The sequence below is a fragment of the Dysidea avara genome, chromosome 4, assembly GCF_963678975.1.
Source record: "Dysidea avara chromosome 4, odDysAvar1.4, whole genome shotgun sequence".
In the NCBI taxonomy this organism is placed as follows: domain Eukaryota; kingdom Metazoa; phylum Porifera; class Demospongiae; order Dictyoceratida; family Dysideidae; genus Dysidea; species Dysidea avara.
Genome location: NC_089275.1, coordinates 25,045,396 through 25,069,024, shown reverse-complemented (window position 1 = coordinate 25,069,024; position 23,629 = coordinate 25,045,396). Strand labels below are relative to the sequence as shown.

The 23,629-nt window shown below is 38.3% G+C and overlaps 5 protein-coding genes across 12 annotated transcripts in view; 2 read left to right on the top strand and 3 right to left on the bottom strand.

The window, feature by feature from the left end:
- Positions 1 to 3,820, bottom strand: part of LOC136254505 (uncharacterized) — a 151,251-nt gene extending 147,431 nt beyond the window's left edge. The window contains exons 1-2 of one of the 2 annotated variants that reach the window (XR_010700523.1): positions 3,215 to 3,820; positions 2,132 to 3,168 (exon numbers count right to left, since the gene is read on the bottom strand). The gene's annotated coding sequence lies outside the window, so the exon portion shown is untranslated. Of the gene's footprint in view, positions 1 to 2,131; positions 3,169 to 3,214 lie in introns of those variants that run through there. The other variant, XM_066047220.1, reaches the window with a different exon arrangement.
- On the bottom strand, positions 212 to 4,367 carry LOC136254506 (uncharacterized). Of its 2 annotated transcripts, none has more exons than XM_066047222.1 (4): positions 4,251 to 4,367; positions 3,831 to 3,907; positions 2,225 to 2,290; positions 212 to 2,139 (listed from the first exon to the last, which is right to left on the bottom strand). In XM_066047222.1, the coding sequence occupies exons 1-4, from the start codon at positions 4,283 to 4,285 to the stop codon at positions 1,697 to 1,699; spliced, it is 621 nt and encodes a 206-aa protein (XP_065903294.1). In that variant the 5' UTR covers positions 4,286 to 4,367; the 3' UTR covers positions 212 to 1,696. The 2 variants fall into 2 exon arrangements, with proteins under 2 accessions (XP_065903294.1, XP_065903295.1); XM_066047223.1 differs by having other exon boundaries at positions 212 to 2,136.
- LOC136254504 (uncharacterized) lies at positions 4,366 to 15,766 on the top strand. 6 transcript variants are annotated; one of them, XM_066047217.1, is made up of 4 exons: positions 4,366 to 4,552; positions 6,384 to 10,059; positions 10,622 to 10,770; positions 10,971 to 15,766. In XM_066047217.1, the coding sequence occupies exon 4, from the start codon at positions 11,388 to 11,390 to the stop codon at positions 12,375 to 12,377; it is 990 nt and encodes a 329-aa protein (XP_065903289.1). In that variant the 5' UTR covers positions 4,366 to 4,552; positions 6,384 to 10,059; positions 10,622 to 10,770; positions 10,971 to 11,387; the 3' UTR covers positions 12,378 to 15,766. The 6 variants fall into 6 exon arrangements, with proteins under 6 accessions (XP_065903289.1, XP_065903288.1, XP_065903286.1 ...); XM_066047216.1 differs by having other exon boundaries at positions 4,366 to 5,043; XM_066047214.1 differs by having other exon boundaries at positions 4,366 to 5,063; positions 10,622 to 10,739.
- Positions 15,697 to 18,377, bottom strand: LOC136254501 (uncharacterized). Its single transcript, XM_066047208.1, has 3 exons — positions 17,763 to 18,377; positions 17,407 to 17,702; positions 15,697 to 17,348 (listed from the first exon to the last, which is right to left on the bottom strand). The coding sequence occupies exons 2-3, from the start codon at positions 17,470 to 17,472 to the stop codon at positions 15,891 to 15,893; spliced, it is 1,524 nt and encodes a 507-aa protein (XP_065903280.1). The 5' UTR covers positions 17,473 to 17,702; positions 17,763 to 18,377; the 3' UTR covers positions 15,697 to 15,890.
- Positions 18,350 to 23,629, top strand: part of LOC136254507 (SREBP regulating gene protein-like) — a 59,879-nt gene continuing 54,599 nt past the window's right edge. Inside the window, exon 1 of the mRNA XM_066047224.1 lies at positions 18,350 to 18,504. Within this exon, the coding sequence (XP_065903296.1) occupies positions 18,406 to 18,504 (99 nt within the window). The 5' untranslated portion in view covers positions 18,350 to 18,405. The remainder of the gene's footprint in view (positions 18,505 to 23,629) is intronic.

Sequence of the window (23,629 nt, the reverse complement as noted above, 5' to 3'; positions counted from 1 at the left end):
GCATACAAAATTTGAAATTTCTCAGATTTTCTTAAAAATTTCAAGGTTTGAACTTGAAATTTCAAAATTTGAATGAATTTCTGAAATTTCAAAATTAATTTCTGAAATTTCAAAGAAACTTAATACTACCTTTTTGTGTTGCAATTATGTAAATCCAGGCAGTGAAAGATATCAGCGCATGCAGGTAAGTGACAAACAGCATTACATGCAGGTAAGTGACAAACAGCATTAGCTATATATAGTACAATACATTATTGTCTACATTGTTCACAGAACCAGTCATCATCTTCTTTAACTTCATCATGTGGAGATAAGCATTTGTCTTGGTGGAACCATTCTTGACATTGCTCACAAAACACCATTGTTCCTCCATCGTCTGGTTGTAAACAGACCGGACATATAAATAACTTCACCTGTGTTCTCATATTACTCGTCAATCTTCTTCTTCTAACCACTGGAAACTCAGTCAAAATTCCACTTTATAGGCACGATATTAAATGTGCTCTCATTTCATTCTGTCTGTATACATATAAACAAAAATCTTTTTACAAGCTAAGGACACACAATAACTAAGGCAATAGATTCCACAGTCTGCAGCTCCTTTTTGTGGTTGCATATCCATGATCTGTGAAGTCATGGACTTGCAAGGCCTCAACAAATTAACAATTGTTTGAATTGTTTGAATAGAAATATATTTGAATAGAGAATCATAATATTTAATTGTGTTGTTATCACAGTCAACTGTAGAAATTACAACCCAATGCTTTCTATCAGGTTTTTGTATTGTATTAATGCTTTACAGTGACCAGCACTGAGGGTCTGCAGCAACATGTGCTGCAGCCTTAGGATTACCTAACCTAATTTCAAGGACTTAGACTTAGTGACTTATAGCTGAAAAGGTGTAACTGAAAAGGGGCCAAAGTAAGGAAAAAAATCCCTCCAGCCCCAGGAATCGAACTGCAGGTCACCCAATGTCTAGTCGGGGCCACACTCAGTCTCCTCCAGGAGGGATGGATTTTCTTCCTTAATCCTAAAGTATTTATTGTAGGTAAATGTATGACTTGGATTGCATTGTTGCATTGGGAGAGTGCTCTACTACTTTGTTGTAATAAGATTGTCTGCAATCCTCCAAAATCAGGAAACTGCTTCTTTAGAAGGGAACATGCTGCATTTATTATCTTGTCTGTTAACTCTCCACCCTTTCTAATAACTGTTTTTTCCTTCATTGTGAGATGAAACCCATTGCATATCACCCATAACTTCTGTGCTCTCAGATTGTGCACTGCATGAGTCACCAGTCTGCTTCTGCTTTTTCTCAGCAATACAAATATCTATAAATTGTAATACATCATGATCAAGGCAAAACTCACTGGCCGTGTGTAGTGTTGATATTGATGATACTTGATAAATAGAGCTAGATTGTACTTCAGAGCTCTTTACATCCTTCATGCATCCTAGTGAAAGTGTACATATATAAGACTGCTGCAGAGGGAGGTAATCTGCATGGACTATTTCTGCATAGTTCAGCCAACAATAAAAACTTGTTACCACATTGTTTAAACCATGAGCATGGCACTCCTACAGGAGATTCAACTGCTGCGTCAGATTTTTTGTGTTCCTTTTTGATTTTTGCTTGTAAAATGTGAATTGTGTAATTTTTCCTGCTGCCCAAGGTACACAGTTTGCCTCTGCTGGTTTAGCAAAGTAAAATAATTGTGCATATATCTCCTAAGCACACAGAATCCTTTACTGTAGGTAATTTTGAATTATCACATTGTGACATAATGATTTTACCACTGCTATTAAACGGCTGGTGTGCTCGGACTCTAAACAAATGATCACTTGATATTCTCTCATTTTCCTGAAAGAGCCATACTAATGTTTTTCTTATGAAGAGTTTTTCATTATTATGAATTACTTCCACAAACTTTCTGTCTACTTTGGTACACTTTGAAGTACCACTTTCTTCATACAGGTATAATGGAATGGAATGTGTGGAAGCATCCTGTGATTTGACTAGCTTTTGTTTCACACCTTGTTTGATTATTTTCTTCTCTTCAAGTATTGCAAGATTTTGCACAGATTCAGGGAGTTCCTCTGGTGGAATTATAGGAAAGACATCATCACTAGGCTCTGCTGCTGGATGTAAAATAGAAGAAGTCTACATAGCTATATAACTTCAGTTTTTATTCTGCCATATTTGACCACAAATGTGTTGTCTAACCTTTGAGTTTTGCCAGCTTAGGTTCAGCAGGCAGGCACACTGTAAGTGTGTATTGTCTCCTAGTACCTAATGGATACAAGTGTACACCCTGGTCATCCCCTTGTACTTTTAGTAGAGATTTCCAACTAAATTAAATAATTAACATTCCATACATTCATTAGTATGACAAATATTGTGCATTTTTTCAGGGTCATTTTAGTGTAAACCCCACCTCAATCGGTGGTTCCTATCAAAAGGTATAAGGAAAAGAAGTTGACAGTGTGATGATTTTTGTGTACAGCATTTTCAGTGCTTTTTATGTATATTGCATGGCACCAAACACAATATTCAGAGTATCATAAATCTAGATAGGAAACTAATAACGACATGAAATTTTCACCACATATCTATTTTATGAAGAACAGCATATGAACTAAGTAAAACCTCTCAAAAGTGACCACTCCTTTGTAGACTGACCACTCAGAATATTACATGAATAAAGCAAGTGATTCACAGATAAAACTGTGTGTACTGTGTAATACTAAGTATACACTGGTACCTAATGCATTTTCAGGGATAACTAACTAGAAAAATCAGTAATATTTTATAACATGGCAAGTACTGGCATCACAAGTCACAATTAACACATACTTCGGAAACATGACAATCAGATAACACAATGTAAGAGCAACATTATTTTTAAAATAGATTTCTTTGGACACTACTCAGCTTTATTCATCACATTGTAAGCACTAAGGATGATAATTATTATATAACACAATGACATCACTGTACTACAAAGAGAAATTATAAATAGTTTCTGATCAAAATTACAATTACTGAAGCTGCTATAAAATGGATCAAAACAGCAGTAAATACACCAGAATATAACAACAGGTAAGTGTGAAGCCATGTAAGGTTGGTATCACATGCCAGTCTCCACTTTTGAAAAGATTATGCTCAACCTTGAACCTTATTTTGCAATTCCGCACAGGACAACAAACTGCTCACCTTCAAACTATACTTGCATAGATGCAGGGGGATGCCTTGAAGCCCAGGGTGATTGTAATGCTGAATTCTGAGTAGTGCTAGATGGCGATTTACCTTTAAAAGGGCCATATTTCCATCGTAATCCAACATTAATCGTCCTCCAATCAAAAAACACATGGAAAAATCGAAATCAGCATATACGGTTTGCCCAGAACCACTTTCTTCGTCCTCATCAGCAGCAGATTCACGCGGAAACACTCGGAAACTTCGGCTATCACAGGTGCCACATTCTTCCAATTAGAATTACGTACGCAATTATTTGTATGGGCTCCCTATGGGGATTTATATTTCTCAAATTTTGATTTGCTGTATTTCAATAAATACCGCATGGATTTTAATCCAGTAAAGTGCATTACAAAGTACGGCAGCTTGTGAAACATTTATTGAAGGTGTATAATTTAAGTAGCAATAATATGTGTGAAAAATTGGTAGGTTGGAAATCGCTACTTTTAGACCACCCAGAGTTAATTATTGCAGGACTAAAATTAATATCTAACAGTCGATGTACTTCCCTAGGTGAAAGCTACCATACACAGATACAAAATCCAGTATAGCTAAATTTATATAGCTTACATACCTCTTGAATGAATATTAGCTACTAAAGCTGCAAACAAATCAGTTGCTCCTTGTGAGGTCCACTGAAATCTGCTATGCCTATAAAGACTGAAATCTAAGCTGTAAATTTCTAAAAAAAAATGAAGACACTACAGAATTGTGGTTTTTCTAAGATGCCTTATATGTACAACACGAAATTTCATAGCGTGAGTGGCCCCTTGGTTTTATGTGTTTATAAGCGGCAGTTGTTCACCATTTGGAAGTATTTTAAAAAGTTTAACTCTACATATCATTTCTAATAGAGCATGTCGAGCATGCAGGTCGGGTTCTAGTCTCGCGGAGCCAGACCCTTTTCTTTCTTTTGTGTGGGGGCGGGAAAGAAAAGGGTTAGTTCCCGCCCCCACATGCACAAAAGAGAGAAAAAGCAGACCTTCCAACTCACCCGAATTTAAGGCTTTTCACATTCATCCCCGGCATAAAAATAATTTCCAGCCAGAAATCGCTAATGCTTTCACTTACACAATCAGGATCTGAATTGGCATCACGTGAGACACAACTAATATGAGTGTGGGTTTAAATTAAATCACGTGAGAGGATTTTTAAAAGTATGCTGATGGCTTTGGCGATGATATTCAACCATTTCATTGGATCAACGCTAGTTCACAGATGATTATTCTAATTCTGAGTTGATATAATGATATTGTAACGTATGAGCACTAAATTTGGGAGGCATTGATTGAGAAAGTACAGTTATGAATCTTAACAGAGTCTCCAGAGTGCATTACATAAAAGGAATACTACCTGTTGAAGAGTTAAAAGACGATTCATAGTGTAAAACATAAAAGGACTACTACCTGTTGTACGATTCGGACTTTTGCATCACGTGATATAGAACGGGACCGCCGCGGGCGAATTTTTTTTTTGGGCACACTTTGGACTTAGAAAATTTACATGAAATATTTTTTCCGGATAATGTTGTGTACGTATCCTGGATACTGACATGTTGAAGACTAGTTAGCAGGGCCAACAACTTCGTGTTCTCCGCCAGGCTGGCAGCCGCTAGAAAAGAAGGGCGAAAACATTGAGCCAGTTTAGAAGAACTCTTTTCTCCTGCCGTTTTTTCAGAAGGACTGTTCTTACTTTGTTTCTCTCACTGGATCAGTGCCTCATCACTATGACTGAACTGATTTGTCAGTGGCGTCTCGCATTATCTGGCAGCACAGGGCTATTCACAGGTATTGGCGAAACTGATCATGTGAGTGTGAAGTAGCTTGTGTTTTATTCTTGTGACACCACTGTGTGTGTGTGTGTCTCGTTTTGTACTATATAACTGTTTGTACCTCCTGCAAGGAAGAAAAGCTTAAGCCGATTGCATTGAGTTTAAACAATAAATCAAATCTGTGCGTGTGCATGTGTGTGTGTGTCTATAGGTGTTATGAATTCTCTCATGGAAGAACGGCTCTGCCGAATGTGTTGAGTTTAAATTAAAAAAAAATCTGACATTAGATAGCTTGTTTGTTTTTATCTGCTTTACCAGTTATAACTGAACAAGGGATGGTCACTACCTATGTGTGGTCCTGTAAAACCATCTGTGACTGTGATAAAGATATTTGATCAACCTTGATTTCATCTCAGGAAAAGGGGACAAAGCTTAATTTACTGCTTTGCTAATACAAGCCACTTGATTGCCTCTTTTAAGACAGTAGAAACTAACGTCACAGTGTTGATCTCTTTGTTGATCGCAGTCGTGGATAGTTTTACAGGAGTATTATATATGTGAGAACAAGCAGTTGTGCTTTTAATGGGTTTAATAAAGAGATGTTTTGGTCCTTGGACGCTATGATATTTGTTGTATTGGAGATAACTTTGATTCAACCAGTTCTACGACTATGCTGCTATAATCTATGGGCCTCATTATTAGGGTGATATTAACAGAGTTGAATCACTTAAACACAGAGCTTCAAAACTAGTTAGTGACTTTCATCGTTATGAAAGACTCCATTGTTTACAACCACCCACCTTAGTATACAGAAAATATAGAGAAGACATTATCACATATCAGATGTTTCATGGTAACATGTACCAATCCTTGCAGCTTACTAGATCAACCATTTCTCATTGACATTCAATTGTACAAGCATGCAGTGCATGAAAATTTGTGAAGACATACTTTCTAAAGAATACTAATTGAACATTGGAATGCTCTACCGAAACATGTTGTAATGGTTGACAATTTTAAGTGAGATATACTATAAAAATAAAATGTGTTGATCGGCCATCTGTCTCAACCTTATTAAGTATTAAATGAAGACATACAATTGCATGATAATTATGTGTTTGTTATTTTATTGTTGCAATATCAAGTGACTACAAGTTTAAAGACTGAATTACACCACAATTCTCAATATAAAGTAATATTTTTCCCTAATTTTCCACTCAGATGTTCCTTGTACTACAGAAATGTTGTTGTTTTTATGTATGTTATAGGTATATTCGGTAATAATTCACTACTTTATTATGTGATGATGATTTTGTGTGATGATCTATGATTAAGTGTGATGTTCTTAATTTGTAGGTGGATTCACATTATTATTGTGAAGCTACTTCTCGTCTAAATGAGGTGTGGAACAATGAGTCCGTATTATGGTGATCTTGTGAGATTGATCTATGTTTAATGATGAACAATTGACTGTGAGCATTCAAGGGTAATGGCAACAACAAAAGACATGATTGAAGTTTTGCATATAGGTGTATGGTACAATAGCACCAGTGTGTGTATTGTAAAGCACCTTTACACAACTAATTTTTGTTGATGGCTGCTACATGTTATTGATATCACCCTCTCACCCTCTTTAAGAAAATGGTATATTCTTTATGCTGGAGTGTAGCCAATCGTATTTTGCTGTACATAGAGTGTATGCTCACCTCAATATGCTAGCCATATCCTCACACCTGAAGGCTGCATTAGTGTTAGTGTAGTAGATTTAGTGTAAGTTATTCGCTATTTTATCCAATGGTAAATTTGCAGAAGTACTTTTATTACTCCATGATTTATAAGGAAGTTGTACTTGAAAAGTTATTGTCCTTTAGTATCTAAATAATGCCGGCATGGCTAACGGCTGTAAAGAAATATACAGAGTTACTCTAATGGAATGCACGCCTTAGATGAAATACTCTAATAGAACAGACACATCTACTGTAAGTAAGTGTGTTGATAGTCAAAGGTCAGATAGTCAAGTATTCACTTCTATTAGGTGTGATATATCCATTGTTGTGATAGCTATGGTGGATACTTTATGTGTGTACTAATTGTGTCACCATTTCATCTCTTGTACAACTAATGATAGCCTAAAGAATTAAGGGGATAAAAAACGAAGTTGTGAAATTTACTCTCCCATAGCCATATAGTACTGGTATCAGTTCTCAGGTACTATAATATAAGAGCAAAATTTCTGCAATAAAAATCAATGTATACTCGTCAATTTTATAGAGTACATCTACTGTACTTCTTTATGCATGTGTGAACTTGAAGTGCTATTGTTATTAACACTTTACAGTGACCAGAACTGAAGGTCTATTGGTCTATTTGTGCAATAGTGTCAGGTCATTTGGGTTGCATTTCAAGGGACTTAATGTGGAGCCATACTCATGTACCATTTGAGAATGTTTTTGGTGTCTTAAGTGATATATGGAGCCACACCCACATCCTCTATGGTATTATGCCCACTTATTGGGTTTGTGTTGTAGGCAATAAGTCTGCATGGCATCAAGAAAAGTGCTATGCCGACTTATGGGAGCCTGTAGACTATCATGGAGCCACACCCACTTATCAATCATTTTATGTGTGTTTTGATACCTGTAGCTACTTGTTCATTTTCTTTTGCATACAATTCTTCCTGTTGGTCGACAACTTTGACTTGCACCATGTAACTCTTACTCCTGAATTTAAAAAGCATTGATGGATTATCTAACTGTAGAACCTCTCTTAAAGTACCCTCCACTATAAAGAAACATTTCTGTGGTTCCTATAGAATACAATTTAAAGGACAACCTCTCAGTAAGATTTCATCAGTTGGTCTCAAACTGTTCCTTACATACGCACGTAGTGGTTCGTTACATAATGGAGATAAGTCTATATGTACGTACATAATTATACTATACATGCACTAGGTCATTCAACAGGTCAAGTATGCTTGACTAATACTGTACGGGAGCAGTTCTAATTACCATTAATATTAGAAATGTTCCTGTAAAAGAACCTGTATAAGAGATAGCACTGAGAATTTACAAATTTTTCTATAATGAAACCTCTTAAAGATTGGTAATTTTTGTCCTTTATAAAAAAGATGTACCTTAACTGTATGGTTGAGTCATATACGTAGAACTATGTACTACATTAGCCAGCAAGTAGACTGTCAGTCACTCAATTAAATAGTTAACAGTAATCACATCTGTGGATCACAATTCTTGCACAGTATGTAACATATTATTAGAACTACAGTGAGTTTCTTTTCTGTTTTCATCAGCTCCCACATATTTACCCGTTATTGCAGATTTAACAATTATTTTGTCTGAATAACAAAAAACTTGAATATGCAGCCATTTAAAAACAATTGTAACATTTGTATATAGGTACCTAACTAGTCTCACGTGCCAGAAAGTTTGTCTGGGGGCAGGAAATAAACTGTCTGGTCACTGTTGTACACTTTCCATGGATAATCTGACATGTAATTAGATTACATCACGCTATTGTTTTGTGGCAAGGATGAATCGTGCCAGTCACGTCTGAGCAAGCTGAGGCGAAAATTGTACTGTTAATGTCATGATGTATTTGAAACATTGCTGAAGATCTTCCTCGACAATTCCACTACTTCACAAATCCATAGCGAACCAATGATTTTAAGAGCTCTGTACAAGGGGAACAAATATCCTAAGCCTATGGCATTGTTAAACTTCAGTCCTTTATTACAGTAAGAATTTGAATAATTGGTGTTTGTTTTATCATAGGCAAGGCAATATGATTGGCTCTGCCAACATTCCACAGTGGTCACAGAATGTGTGCAACAATGACTAGAAGGCTTATTTGCCACCCCCACACAAACCGTCTGGCATGGAGACTAGTTGGAACAATGAGTCCTTATTCTCATAGTGATTGCATAAAGATGAGATGACTTCGATCCAGTAAACATTTCTTGGCATTCTGTAGTGTGTTAGGTTACCTCATTAGACGTTAAATTCCCTAGCCAGCTAGTTGCTTGCAATATCTGAGTTTCCACCTACAAATAAGAACATCATACACAATACACACAAAATCATGACCACATTACCACATAATAAAGTGGTTATGAAAATTATAATATCTATAATGCACCTATCAATGTATTTACAGGGAGAATTGACACAAAACTGTTGCCGCACTATAGGGCATTAATTTTGATAAACATTCATTAAGCACACAAGTACTTTTTCTTGTAACTTGTCATATCCCTGTGTGGATAAGTGAGGATTTGAGACAATAGGTTTGCCCTTCTATGGGTCATTTGACATTCAGCTGTTTGAAATCCCCATATATGCCCAAGGGTGGGATAGTGGAGTAATACATTGATAGGTGAATTAACGTATATAAAAACAGTAGCATCTCTATAGGGCAAGGAACATCTCTAAATAGCGAAATGTTATTTTCTATTGGGTCACTACAAATATCAGCCACTTAATTGTTACTCACACAGATTTGATTTATTGTTTAAACTCAATGCAATCAGCTTAAGCTGTTCTTCCTTGCAGGAGGTACAAACAGTTATATAGCACAAAACGAGACACACACAAACACAGTGGTGTCACAAGAATAAAACACAAGCTGAAGCTGCTTCACACTCACATGAACAGTTTCACCAATAGCTGTGAATAGCCCTATGCTGCCAGGTAATGCGAGACGCCACTGACAAATCATGATCAGTTCATAGTGATAAGGCACTGAGCCAGTGAGAGAAACAAAGTAAGAACAGTCCTTCTGAAAAAACGGCAGGAGAAAAGAGTTCTTCTAAACTGGCTCAATTTTTTTTACCCTTCTTTTCTAGCGGCTGTCAGCCTGGCGGAGAACACGACGTTGTTGGCCCTGCTAACTAGTCTTCAACATGTCAGTATCCAGGATACGTACACAACATTATCCGGAAAAAATATTTCATGTAAATTTTCTAAGTCCAAAGTGTGCCCAAAAAAAAAATTCGCCCATCGCAGAGGATAGCAGATGGGTATGGTGTAGTATTAGTGTCAAAATAGTACAGTATTATGGTAGATACAGTGTAATTTTTTTGTGTGGGTGAAGCCAGCTAGGTGTTGAAATTACAATGAGTTGCACAATTAATTTTTGGTGGGTGATGGAATATTTATGAGGGCAGTATAAATAAATTAAAACTGCACATTGATTATTTTCCATAGGGCGATGAATATTTCTGAGGGCGGTATGATTAATTAAAGGGCTGCAAAATTATTTTTAAAGAGGTCGATTCAATATTAATTTTGGCGAGGGCTATTAAATATTCATCGCCCTATGGAAAGCATTTGCATATCCATGGTAACCGTAAATGACGTTGGCTGACACACCCCACCGCCATATTGCTGTACCACCTGTGTCACGAAACACGTGGACAGTGGTTAGTGAGTGGTGTATCTCATGGTTTACTGTTTATTCAAGGTTTTACGGCTTATTCAAGGATTAATTGTTTGTTTATTTATTGCTTAAATATGGTTGGATGTGCGATAATCAACAGCTCCAAGAAGTCATCCAAGACTAAATGTTCATTTTACTGATAGGCTTCCAGCCATTATTCAGCATCAAGGTCAGCAAATGTTGGAGATTACTAGAGAGCGAAGGAGGGCCTGGCTGAAAGCTATGTCGAGAGAGGATTTAACGGAGGAGAAGCTAGCAAATGTCTGGGTTTGCGAGTGTCATTTTGTGGCTAGTGAGTACAGTATCTATTGAAAGTGCATGCATTGATTATATACAAAATATTTTATAGTGTATTATTTGTTATACTTGTACACTGTATGCGTGTTGGCTTTCAGTTCAGATTATACATTTCCTGAGTAGCTAGGAAATTTATAATCCATGATTTGATATCATTGATACTCATGAGTTTACCATTTGTCAAATGCTCTGTAGGGAAGCCTGCTGACACAATGGATAAGCATAATGTTGATTGGTTCCCCACACTGGAACTTGGACACAGCAAGCTAGATGTGGCAGTAACACATGCAGCTAGTGAAAGAGCCTCAGAAAGAGAAGCACGAGCCAAAGAGAGGAACAAAAGAGTTTTCGAGATGAATTCAAATATTAGTACATCAGGCAGTACCTCAGCCTCTACCTTGGCAACTACCTCTAGTACCTCAACTACAACAACTAGTACCTCAACCAGTACCTCTACAATAACCACTATGTCAACCATAACTTCTACAACAAACAGTACCTTGATCACTAACCCAACCTTTATTTTGACAAACGGTACCTTGACTTCAACTAGTACAACAACAGGACAGTCCAGTCAGTTGTCACTTAATTCAAACAGTGGGCTGATAGATCATGCAATACAGACAGCTGATGGTGAAACTCAAACTCCAAGGCCACCTAAAATGTGTAACAAAGCTGTACAGACGGATGACGATAATTTTTTTCTGTGAGAACAACATTATGTCTGATGATGCCAAGGTACAATACTACACTGGGTTAGCTACTAGCCTTCTCCTGTTAAAAACATTTGAACTAGTGATGGGCTCCTTTGCACTAGGTGATAAACGTTCATACTATTGGAGGTCATTCATGATAGTGCTCATGAAATTGAGGCTTAACTTGGGATTACAAGACATTGCTTACCGGTTAGGAATTTGTACATCAACTGTCAGTAGGCGTTTCCATGAAATGTTGGATATAATGTCTTGTCGTTTGGAGTGGCTCATCAAGTGGCCTGAAAGAGAGGAATTATGGAAGACTATGCCCAGCTGTTTTCGGGCAACATATGGCACTAAGGTTGTTGCAGTGATTGATTGTTTTGAGATTAAAATTGAAACCCCTAGTCATCTAGTGGCAAAATCATCCACTTGGTCTCAATACAAGCATGCAAATACAGCAAAAGTGTTCATTGCAATGTGTCCACAAGGTGTAACAAGTTTCATTTCACCTTCCTGGGGTGGAAGGGTCAGTGACAAACTTTTGACAGTCAACTCTGGATTTTTAAACAAATTACTTCCAGGAGATTGTGTTCTTGCGGACCGGGGATTTTATATTGCTGAAGATGTGGCCAAAATGCAGGCAACACTTCATATACCATCATTTACAAGAGGCTGTTCCCAACTCTCACCCATAGATGTTGAGGCAACAAGGAAGTTAGTGAATATACGGATACACATAGAACGTGTCATTGGAGCTACCCGTCAGAGGTACTCAATTTTGATGAGTTGTATCCCTATTGATTTTTTAAAGCCTAAACACCCTGGCGACAAACCACCAATCGATAAAATAATATTAGTGTGTTCGGCCCTGAACAATCTTTGTGTTTCAGTTGTACCAGTATAGTGCAGCGGCATACCAAAACTATTGTGCACTTTTTGATAAAAGCACCAAAATTGGTACACATGTAGATTATTATCTAACAATCGTTTTTGGATATGGAGGCACTCACAATTGTACTCATGGTAGTCATAGCAACAGTTTACAAAATGGCTGTCACACAAATGATTTCAAACATATGCTATTAGGAATTTCAGTGCTACCAATGAAAAGTTCATGGCAGCAATTCTGTACAAGTATTTCCTCTAGTAGAACCATACTGAATCTTTATTAACGCAAATAATTATTAGTCATTTTATCTTATTCATAATGGACTATTACTGTACGATTAATTATTGTAGTTATAAATACTAGAATAATATATTATAAACTCTCTGTGTGATACAAAATTGAACTTTGTTCAGTTTATTGGACATTCTCCCTCATGCTTGCAGAGAGTAGTGCATTGAAGACCAGGCCTTTTTGCACTTGCAGGTGGTATGACACCCCTTCTTACAGCTACAACAGATCAGCTCATAAAAGGTTTTCAATGCTTTTTGAAGTGTGGTCCAGTGTGGTTCATATAGGCCACCATCTGTCTTGATCCAACCCCAACTACTTGGAGAAGGAAGCACAGGGTCTGGGACCTACCTTGGAAGGCGCTTGTTTGACATTCTGCTCCAGAGCAGCGCATGTTGGTGGAATTCTCTTTCCAAATGCTGTCTTTGCAAAGAGCTTCTTCCTAGCCTGGTTAACGTCAGTGCAGGTGCTTGATCAGTCATAGATAAGAATGACAAACCCCTCAATGACATGCATAGTTTGTTCTGAAATCTCAGTTGGTGCATGTGCTAGCTACATCAGTGTATTAGTAAGTTCCGGGAACGAATTCCATATAGTCCGTGCAGCATGTCCAACAAACACTGACAATGGTGTCACATCCAGTTAGTGCATGGAACAGAGGAAGGGCACATGACTTCTCTGATCCCAGACGAGCTTCAATTTGATGGGCTGCCATATATCGGAAAATTTTTCCTGATCCAAATGCTACCTTAACTTCATCTTTAGCTGGTAGAGTTTCAGCTCCTTTACTACCAATATCACAATATCTGCATCAACAGTTCGTATTAGTATTTGATGATGGCCATGTTGTTTTCTTGTGTAGAACTGTGATGGTGAGATGAGATGGCATCTACCTGTTTATGCATATGTTCAACACTGTTATACTTCAAAATCTGGGCAATGGAAAGTGCTGCTGGAGTTGAAAATTCACGAAGTTGATCCTTGATACTTCGGCCTTCCAACACCATGCATACTTACTAGTGAAAGCAGCAAGTGTACATGGTACAGACCTCTCCTGACAAAATGATCCAGTGAAGGGTGTGGGAGTCAAACATGTGTCGGCGTACAATCTGTGCAGCACGTGCTAGATGAAAAGCTTCACTGTTACTGTCTTGGTCTCACAAACGTTGTCAAGCGCAGCACCAATATCTTTATCAATAACATCTCTACCCTTACTCTGAGCTTGCATATCTGGAAAATGTGTGAACAGCATTGGCTTCAATTGCATTGTACATGTATCTGAAGGTAACAGATACCATCAGCCACTGTCTACATTACACTATATACACTACTTATTTACATGCATATACGTACAGTTGAGATTACTTACTATTTAGTTATGTACATTGTTTATCATGACTCCAAACTGTATTATTCTAGACATGTATAGTTGTGCCAAATCAGTGAGTTTGAAAACTGGTGAAATGCTTGCTTCCAAACAAGCTTCTTCAATATACATTACAAGCTCAGCAAACACGATTCCTGATACTTCATCATCTTTACTATTTATTTGTTACTGAGCAGCCTGCACCTTCCTTGCACGGTTGAACAGAGCCAATAAACACTTGGTGTGGTACTTAGCTTCCATGGCTACCATATCATCTAAACTCAAGAGAAAACTGTCTCCAGTGAGTTTATTTAGCACACTTGCGTACACATTGGTCCACTTGAAAAGTTATCACCTGATGTAGGCCATCAGTACCTAGTCCGCCTTCTTCACCACAGAAAAAACACAATTCCCCATCAGACTTAAGTAAAGACTGCAATATACTACACTCGTGTGGAACATCATCTATTTCTGGGCTTTGATGCTTAGCTTTTTCCTGCTCTTTGTAGCATTTGGTTGTTGTAATGGAGCCTACATGTCGTATGTCACTTAGCCTTATTGGTAATCATAGCTGCTTCAATGCCTTGTTCTTCGTTCAGTCTGTCTAATTGCAAGGTCCTTGGTAACTTTCCCAATTCATCAAATTTGTCCAGGTTTTCAGCAAGTGATTGATATCCCTTTCCAATGCCATTCCTTTTTTGAATTCAAAAGAGAAGTAAATGGTTCTGCTGTCACTTCCTGACATATAACACAAAACTCCTGGCTTATACCAGCTGGCTATTGAGATGAAGATGTTTCCAAAATATCAATATATAAGTTTAAACTTCTTAGAGGATGACATGGTTGTGTTAACAAGCTAGTCAACACTGGGTCCAATGGAACTAATTTAAGAATGATGTGATACACAATGGTGCAATAATATAATACTGTATGCATATACACATGCACACAAACCTTTCTGTAACTGCTAACTTTAGAACTTTCAATAAGAAACTAAACCAAATACTGCTGAGCTGTTCAATTAGAAAATGTACCATGTGCTTTGACAGTGCTCTATTTAGCCATGTGTTCTCTATGCATATGATAATTTATGTTTGCTTGTTATCAGGGGCAGCTCCAGGGAGGTTTCTAAGGTTTCCAGAAACCAGTTACGTTCAGATCGAGATACTCTAATAGAACAGTCAATCACTCTATAAAGTAGTCACAGTACTCAGAGCAGCAGTGTAGCAAGCTTTATAGCTACAAATAAGGATCTTTATGTACTTTATCAGTGATATTTTATATAGTTAGTGGAGGGCAGTTGTTCTCAGCAGGTGATTACCTTTCTTTGGTTTTCACCCAAAAAATCTAGCTATGCTCTCAGGCTTGATCAGAAACCAGCCACCAAAAATCCTGGAGCTCCCTATGGTTATTGTGTAGTTTTTTACTTGTTTATATGGTTATTGTGTACTGTTGTGGCAAATTTTTTAGCTGTTTCAACAAGAAAGTGTGTTTTCATAGCAGCCATTTTGTAAACAGTTGCTATGGCCACCATGAGCACATTTGTGAGTGCCTCCATATCCAAAACTGATTATTAGGTATTACCCTACATGTGTACCAAATTTGGTGCTTTTATCAAAAAATGCACAATAGGGTTGATATGCTGGACTATGCCGCTGCACTAGTAGAATAGTCATGTAATTGAACAATTATTATTATTATTAATAGATGAACTTTGTCATGTTATTATTTACTTCATTAAAAAACCTATACAAACTTTAAATAGTTAATAATAAAATAACACAAGGTGAAGTCACTGCTTAGACCGCTGCCGTTTACGGGAAAACTCAGGCATTGTCCTGCAGTTTGGGCAATACCACTTACTGGAACGTGGTTTAGGTATCTTGAGAGTGAAACCATGAGCCATGTAAACAATTAGGATTGTCACATCCAACCATTTCACCACCCTTATCTTCCTTACAGTAACAGTATGTATATTCAGCAGATACCACTGAAGCTGCAGCAGTCTGATCAGGCATAACTGCCTTCCGAGAGTACCACTTAGCAAGTAACTCTGGTAAAAGACAAATTTTGAAAAACTTTTCGGCAGCATTAACATGTTCTATAAAACTTTCATTTAGAAAGATGCGTTCACATGACAAATTGGGGGAAGCATCACTGAATGTAGCTATAACAAAGTCAGCATAATTTGCTGAACAAACAAGCAGTTGTGTCTGAACCTGGTAATAATATCCATGCTTTTCAGAGAGTTTACCATTATTGAGATAGGGTGCTTCATCTGGAGTGCTCTCTCTGACGCAGTATGGGCATTTGATTTCCAGTACCCCACATCCACAGCAGTCACACTGCACCACTCCATCAGGACTGGCACCAATGTATGGATATTCTGTGCTTACTACGAATCCACTATTTCTGTACTGAAAATTTGTATGCATGGGTTTCATCATCTCAATGTATGCCAATCTTGCAACTGCTTCATGTTCACACCCCCAAGTGGTTGCTGGCGTTGTGAACTTTTTCAAATGTGGATAACAGATCTGGCTTAGTAATGATTGCGAAGGATGGCTTGGGTCTGTGGCACAAACTGCTTTCATTTTTGATGCAGTAATCCTTCCTGCTCTTTGTTTAAACCAAGCTGGACTCTTGGCTTGCTCTCGAGTGTAAACTTCAATATTCTGTACCTCTTCTGGTCTAACCGATAACTGCAATTCATCACATACTTCCAACAACTCAGTGTAAAGCAATTCTTCATTTTCTGGATTGTACAGGTCAAGCAGTGATGGAGGTAGCTGAATAGTATTTGTTGTGGGTTTAAATTCATTAGAAAATGGAGGTACTATGGAACAAATTGCTGGTTGGTTGTGAGCAATATCTCTAAGGAAGACCATTTGCTCCTCAGCAGATGGAGGAACACACAACAAGGAACTTGTTGACTGACAGGCTGATGAACTAGTGGATGGGTGCTCAGAAACTGACAATTCTTCTGCTACCTGAAACATATCCTCAAGTGGTGTAATGTCACTTAGATGATGAGCCCCTCTCCTTTTGTTACAGCTGATTCTAGGCTTTGGTTTGGACAGTGGCAGCTCTGAAATTGGCAAGTATGGAATAGCATAAACAAAGGTAGGTTCCTTCCACATACAACTAGTTTGTGTGCAAGTTAGTTTTGATCGAGCTGCAGATTCCAAGTAGAAAAGGATTGCTGCTACATGAGAACAGACTTCTCCAAGTCCTGCCATGCAGGTACAATGTCCACAATCAACAGTCCCATCAAGTAGACACATCACCCATGATTCAAGTGGAGGGTCATTAGCTCGTTGCGAATGTCTCACCTGTAATTGTATTAAACTACTATACTACATAATATGGGTACTTATCTTTCTTACATACCTTGGCAACTGTAACTATTTTACTACCAATTTTCTTTGATCCCAAACAGTTCACAAAGCCACACATAAAGTACTTGTAAGCATCAAAGCTTTAAACATCTCAGAGGTACAGAAGCTTGTAGTCAAAACAAGATAGTTGAAGATGTCTGTGACCGACGGGATAACTTCCTTACTAAGCTGTGCACTTGGTATACAATAGAGATCGCCAACATCCGCTATCTTTGTCAGGTACCTTCGTTTATCACTCACTTTCAATAGCTGTGCGTGCTGACTAAGACAAACATCACTAGATGAATCCTATCAACAACAGCCATGCAATAGTAACAGCACTACTATGTATTCGCATTGATTTCATACCATATTCACTATCTAAACAGTCATTACCACTTCGGTTACCACAATCATAGGACCACGCGTATAACAGGTGGTACAGCAATATGGGCGCGGAGGTGTGTCAGTCAACGTCATTAACGGTTACCATGGATATGCAAACGCTCTATCGATGTGCAGTTTTAATTTATTTATACTGCCCTCATAAATATTCCATCACCCATCAAAAATTAATTGTGCGACTTATTGTAATTTCAACACCTGGCTTCACCCGCACACAAAAAAATTACACTGTATCTACCAAAATACTGTACTATTTTGACACTAATACTACACCATACAGCAGCATATATTTTTTAGCTAGGGGCAATGCACTTTGACAACCAGTTTGTGTATGAATAGTTGTTTTCAGCCCTCATGAATGTGGGCTCTGCATACACTTGGCTAGTTATGGTTACAGGTAGCTGAGGGTTAAATTAATTAACGCGCACAAAACTTTTCCAAGGATGGAAAGTCTGAAAAAGGTCTGGCTACGCGAGACTAGTCGGGTTCAGCTTTGGTTTCTTCTCCTAGTTTAGTCGTTCGGTTCCAGTGATTATAACTTGCCCACGAGTGGCTTGAACACGTGACGCAGGTCCTTTGAATACCATAATCGAATATATGGTGTTAAATGGTAGCTTTGCCAAGGTGTTTGTTGCGTCCAAAATTATACGTGTTTGTGATATCTCTTGTGGTCACTGGAACATTTGTGTGGTATAGTACGTTTGAGGTAAGTGTCACTGTACGTACAAGTATTGAGTTGTAACAAGCGCCTGCATGCAGAACTCTCGACTGGTGGAAATCACTTTGAGTGAGAACATAAGTGAAAATGAGTGAGATTATGTAGAGAGCAGGAGACTCACCTGCAATGTATGAATCCCTCCTAAATGCAAAGAATTTCAGGGTCTTGGGCCACGGTATGAGAAAAGTTTGCAACTCAAGACATTTTTTTGGACAAAAATCATAGATTTTAATTAATCACATACGGAAAGGGATTATATTGCATAATGTATACATATCTATTATCAAGAGTCCATAATAATTATGGACTCTTGCTATTATTTCATTCATTGTATTCTTACGTTGCATTCTTAGCAGATTTGAGCACCGCTTCTGCAAGACTGAATTTATGACAAGGCTCTGTTTTGATTATAACATAATGACCTGAATACATAGAATAACTACACAGCATGGAAATGACTTGTTGTCAAATAATTGCATGTTAAACAATAATGTGAAGTGAGGTAATTAGCTAGCGATAAAGTGTGTGCAATGAGTTCAATAATGGCAATTGGAGACTTTTTGTTTACATGGCTTCTGTTGATGGTTGGTGGCTGAGCAACCCAAACATATGTGAACATAATTACACTCATGAATACAAGCTGCAATATAATTAAGCGCACCCTTACGAGTGATCACCTGATGCTAAGAAACGGCTGCTTTGGTTCGAGATTCATTCTGTGAGTCAGGGAGATTAATGCGTGAGTTTAGAGGTGTTGTGAGTGAGAGAGATTTTGCTTCAATGCATGAGACTCGTGCAGAATGCATAAGAGTTGAAAGCTTTGCACATGTTTCTTGTATTAAAAGGCTTCAAGCTATTAATGCACCTATCAATGTCCCCCTCCCCCGGGTGGAATACAGAGGATTTGACAAAGTCTAATGTCAAATTCCCTACAACTGGGGGCTTAGAAGCTTGTCAAAACCCCACTACATGTATGTCCCCACCTCGATAGAGGGGTTTCTATAGGGGATTTTATTTATCTATTAAAATAAATTTTTGGTTCAGCAAACATTCACCATCAAAAGCCCCAGGGGTGGGACAAGTGTAGATGTCAATTCCCAGTAGGTGTATGTGGACCCCTGAGGGGGTGGAACTTGACATTTATTTAATTATTTAGAGACTTTAAAAAGCAGTGACAGACAAAAAGGTTATGCAATGGAATAAACACTACATTTAGTAATAATTACACTGATGGAATCAACGTTGAAACCGGGTCACTACTGCTGACCCGGATGACCCACTGACCCGGATAGCAAACCCGGATTGACCCGGATTAATTAAAGCCGAGACGTGTTTCGGCTAGTCTTGAGCGAGCAAACGAGTCTACATTTTGAGCGTTCGATTCATGTTGGGGTCATCCGGGTCACATTTTCTCCGGGTCATCCGGGCCTGACCCGGTTTACAATTTATCCGGGTCTGACCCAGATTGGATCACGTGAGAAACGAAATTGTTCGTTTGACGACGTGGAAGCTTATAAACGCTATTGCGTAGCTCTTTCGTGAGCCACGCCCACTTATTGCATTACCAACATACGCTCAGCCACACCCATTTGTTAGTAAGTGTAGTACGTAGCACGAAACTGAGGGTATCTATGGTGAGGGGTAGCTATTGTCAGTAGGTGAAGACCTTTTTTTTTTTTTTTTGGTCTTCAACCTACAGCTAGGCTGAAGTTGCAATATTTACTGACCCGGTTTCAACGCTGGATGGAATACTGGCATCCTGTGCCAGTATCCAAAAACTACATTACTTGTACTTAACCTAAAATTACAATTAGAGTAAAATTATGAGTACTTGACTTACATAATTCATTACTGCGGATATACTTTTGCAGTGTCAGAGCACACTTTTATACATAAATTGTGGTTTCAACTGAAGAATCTGTAAGTTCTAACGTGAGTTTGCAATGTCGTTAAACAAAATACTAAAAACAAAATTTATAAAAACCACTTCTACAAATACCCTGTATATAGCAATGTCTATTTTCTTCCTGAAACATATGCAAAATAGTTTTGAATTATTTTTAAGAAACCTTATACAAATCACAAAAATGGCCATAATTTACTTTTAAACATTTTTTTTTAAATGGACTACTGACTATGACCTGTTGGGTTTAACGAGAGTTTTCATCTACAGTACCACAAAATTATTACCAAACTCAAAACTAGCTATTATATGTACTGTAAAACTATATATGAAAATCATAAAGTAATATACAAATTGCAAGATAATGGTGGTTGCTGTCATGGCAACCTGAGTACAAATAAGTACAGATACATTAGCTTAACCATGTATATATATATAAAAAATAACGGAATTACATGTAAGATATGTGGTTGTACATTTCCAGTTATAATCAGAAGCATGAAATTGAAAATTTTGGATGTTAATGCCTTGTTGCACTATGTTAGTGTGAAACTATCAACACCCGAATTAATACTAACTGGAGCACGAGGCAATAATTGATAATGACGAGACTCAACAATGTGCAACAATTAGAAACATACAAAAATGAATATTAATGATGGATATTACACACTTCCCCCCTTAAAAAGAGTTCTTACAAAGATGTACAAATCAGTTAAGCAATCAGTAACCATAGTAGTCTACTGGACGTATTGCTTGACCACTTCTGGCAGTCCTTACACCAGGAGAGTCACTTGCTGGAAGAGGGTCATTCTTGGCAATTCTCTCACTGTCATCATCCAAATCAGAATTGAAGAATAATGGGGGAGTCCAAGTCTGTGGCTTCACAGTTATTGTGTCCTGGAGAAAGCGGCGAATTCGATTGATGTGGATGATTTGTTCTTTGGCTTCCATTCTGACCTTTACACTCATGTCAATTTGTCTGACCACCACCCATGGTCCTGTCTATTGTGGATCCAACTTCCCTCGATTAGAGTTGCTGACTAGTACTTTCCGTCCCACTGTCAACTTGGCAGCTTCTCCACTGTTATATCCATTCTGTTGTCGTGTTGCTGATTCTACAATATTGGCCTCCACTAGCTCTCTGAGTTATAACACTTTCTTTTGAAGTTGTTCACTATAACTAGCAGGTTCTGCTGACTGTGGCATATTCATGTTTGGAGCAAGAGGGGACGGAAGGTTGTATCCAAAAAGCACTTCATGGGGTGACAAGCCTTTGGAGGAGTGTTTTGTTGTGTGGTATGCATACAGTAGTAGTTGGAGATGTTCTTCCCAATCCCCTGCAGTTTGCGTGTAGGAACGAAGCAGGTTTAATAAGGTTCTATTCATTCTCCCCACCAAGCCATCTCCCATGGGATTATAGGGTGTAGTATGAGACTTGGTGATCTGGAAGGCCTTGTATAGATCTGGAAGGCCTTTGCAAAATCTGCAAGGATGTGGCTTTCAAAGTTGCGACCTTGATCAGAATGTAGCTTCTTTGGAGGACCTACCAATGTGAAGATGTGATCCCTCAGGATCCTCACAATTCGTTCTTGCCTTTTGGTCAGGCATTGGCATTGCAAAGGGCCACTTGGAGAAATACTGTAGTCTTGTGCTACTAGGAGGTATTCATTTGCCATGAGAGGGGGTTGGTACCTTCAGGATATCCACTGCCCCCATTTCCTAGGGACGGGAGGCAATTATTGGTTGTGGTGGGGCTGGCGGCTTGGTGTGGACCTTGGTAGTCTGGCATGTCTTGCAGTGGTTACAGTAACGGCCTACCTCATTGGCCATACCAACCCAGTATGCAGTTTGCATGAGTCTTGCCAGGGTCCTGTCCACACCTGGGTGCCCTACATGATTATGTGCTTCTCTTAAAAACTGTTGTTGCAATGGTTGTAGAATGACAACCAGCCTTTTCTTCTCTACCATAGTGGGAGATTTCATCACTCTGTACAGGATTGAATCTGTTATCGTCAGCTGTGGCCATAATTGCTTGTAGCGACATGGGAAATTTTCTCCAGTTGGGTGATGCTGGTACTGAATTGGAATCAACTAATAGTTGTGCCCTTACAGCTGACAATGTGGGATCCTGCTCCTGAGCATCGATTATCTGCTGTAAGGATAGAGGTCCCTTCCAAGCGACCACAGATATTGGCAACCGAGACAGGGAATCAGCGCATTGGTTATCTCTGCATGGGTGATAAGCAACGTTGAATTCAAAGGCACGCAACTCAAGTGACCAATGTTCCAGACGCTGGGAACGAGTATGGCTCTGCTTGTGAGATTCCAACCATTCTAAGGGTTTGTGGTCAGATTCTAAGGGGAGTGTATTAACAGTGGAATGGAATACTGGAATGGTGGAATGGAATTTTTTAAAGTTCAATATCATTTTTACATCCAAATAAGTACAACTCCTCCCCTTATGTAAGCAAATTAATAGGATTCCCCTTGAAGTCAGCATACTTTTCCTCACCACAACACTTGTATGACTTATAACTCAATACTTTATTGCTTGTGTGAAACTAACTGTGGTTCAGTTCAGTGTGCAACATGGCACTGCCATGATGAGCTTTGGCTTAAATTTTGTTTTCTGACATAATTGTGGAAAAGGCTCATTGTAAATGCTTACAAGATAGTCGCATTTCACTTTTCCCAATGATTTTCGTTTAGGCTCCTAGGTTAGTGGTAAACACCTCGTACAGGCTCTGCCTTCTGTATTCGCCCTCCAGTGCCTAACTGGTAAAGTTGATAATAAAATGAACACTTTATTGTACAGTGAATGTGCTTTTACAATGCATTCATGTAATCAGCTAGCTACCTAACTTTTTATCATTTGGGGGAACAAGGGTTAAGTCCGGAGTCTTCTTGGTATTCCCAATAAACTGTTATTGTGCATGTTCATAACTGACTTTACAGTACATTACATTAGTAAATTTTGTCTATGGTGAGGTGAATTATGCTAAATAAGCTGACTTCAAGGGAAATTCTATTTATTTGCTTACATAAGGGGAGGAGTTGTACTTATTTGGATGTAAAAAATGATATTGAACTTTAATAAAAAATTCCATTCCACCATTCCAGTATTCCATTCCACTGTTTATACACTCCCGATTCTAAGGTAAAGTTTGTACGAAGCAAGTAGTGTCGGAATTTGCGGGTTGCCCAAAC

Bases quoted from the DNA above. Each gene is read 5' to 3' on its own strand.
- LOC136254504 (XM_066047217.1), top strand. From the start codon at position 11,388: ATGCAATACAGACAGCTGATGGTGAAACTCAAACTCCAAGGCCACCTA.
- LOC136254506 (XM_066047222.1), bottom strand. From the start codon at position 4,285: ATGCCGGGGATGAATGTGAAAAGCCTTAAATTCGG. The intron at 3,908-4,250 runs GTGAGTTGGAAG...CAGTCTTTATAG, and splicing joins GTGAAAAGCCTTAAATTCGG to GCATAGCAGATTTCAGTGGA. The intron at 2,291-3,830 runs GTATGTAAGCTA...TGTATCCATTAG, and splicing joins AGCTAATATTCATTCAAGAG to GTACTAGGAGACAATACACA.
- LOC136254501 (XM_066047208.1), bottom strand. From the start codon at position 17,472: ATGTGTGGCTTTGTGAACTGTTTGGGATCAAAGAAAATTGGTAGTAAA. The intron at 17,349-17,406 runs GTATGTAAGAAA...ATACAATTACAG, and splicing joins AAATAGTTACAGTTGCCAAG to GTGAGACATTCGCAACGAGC.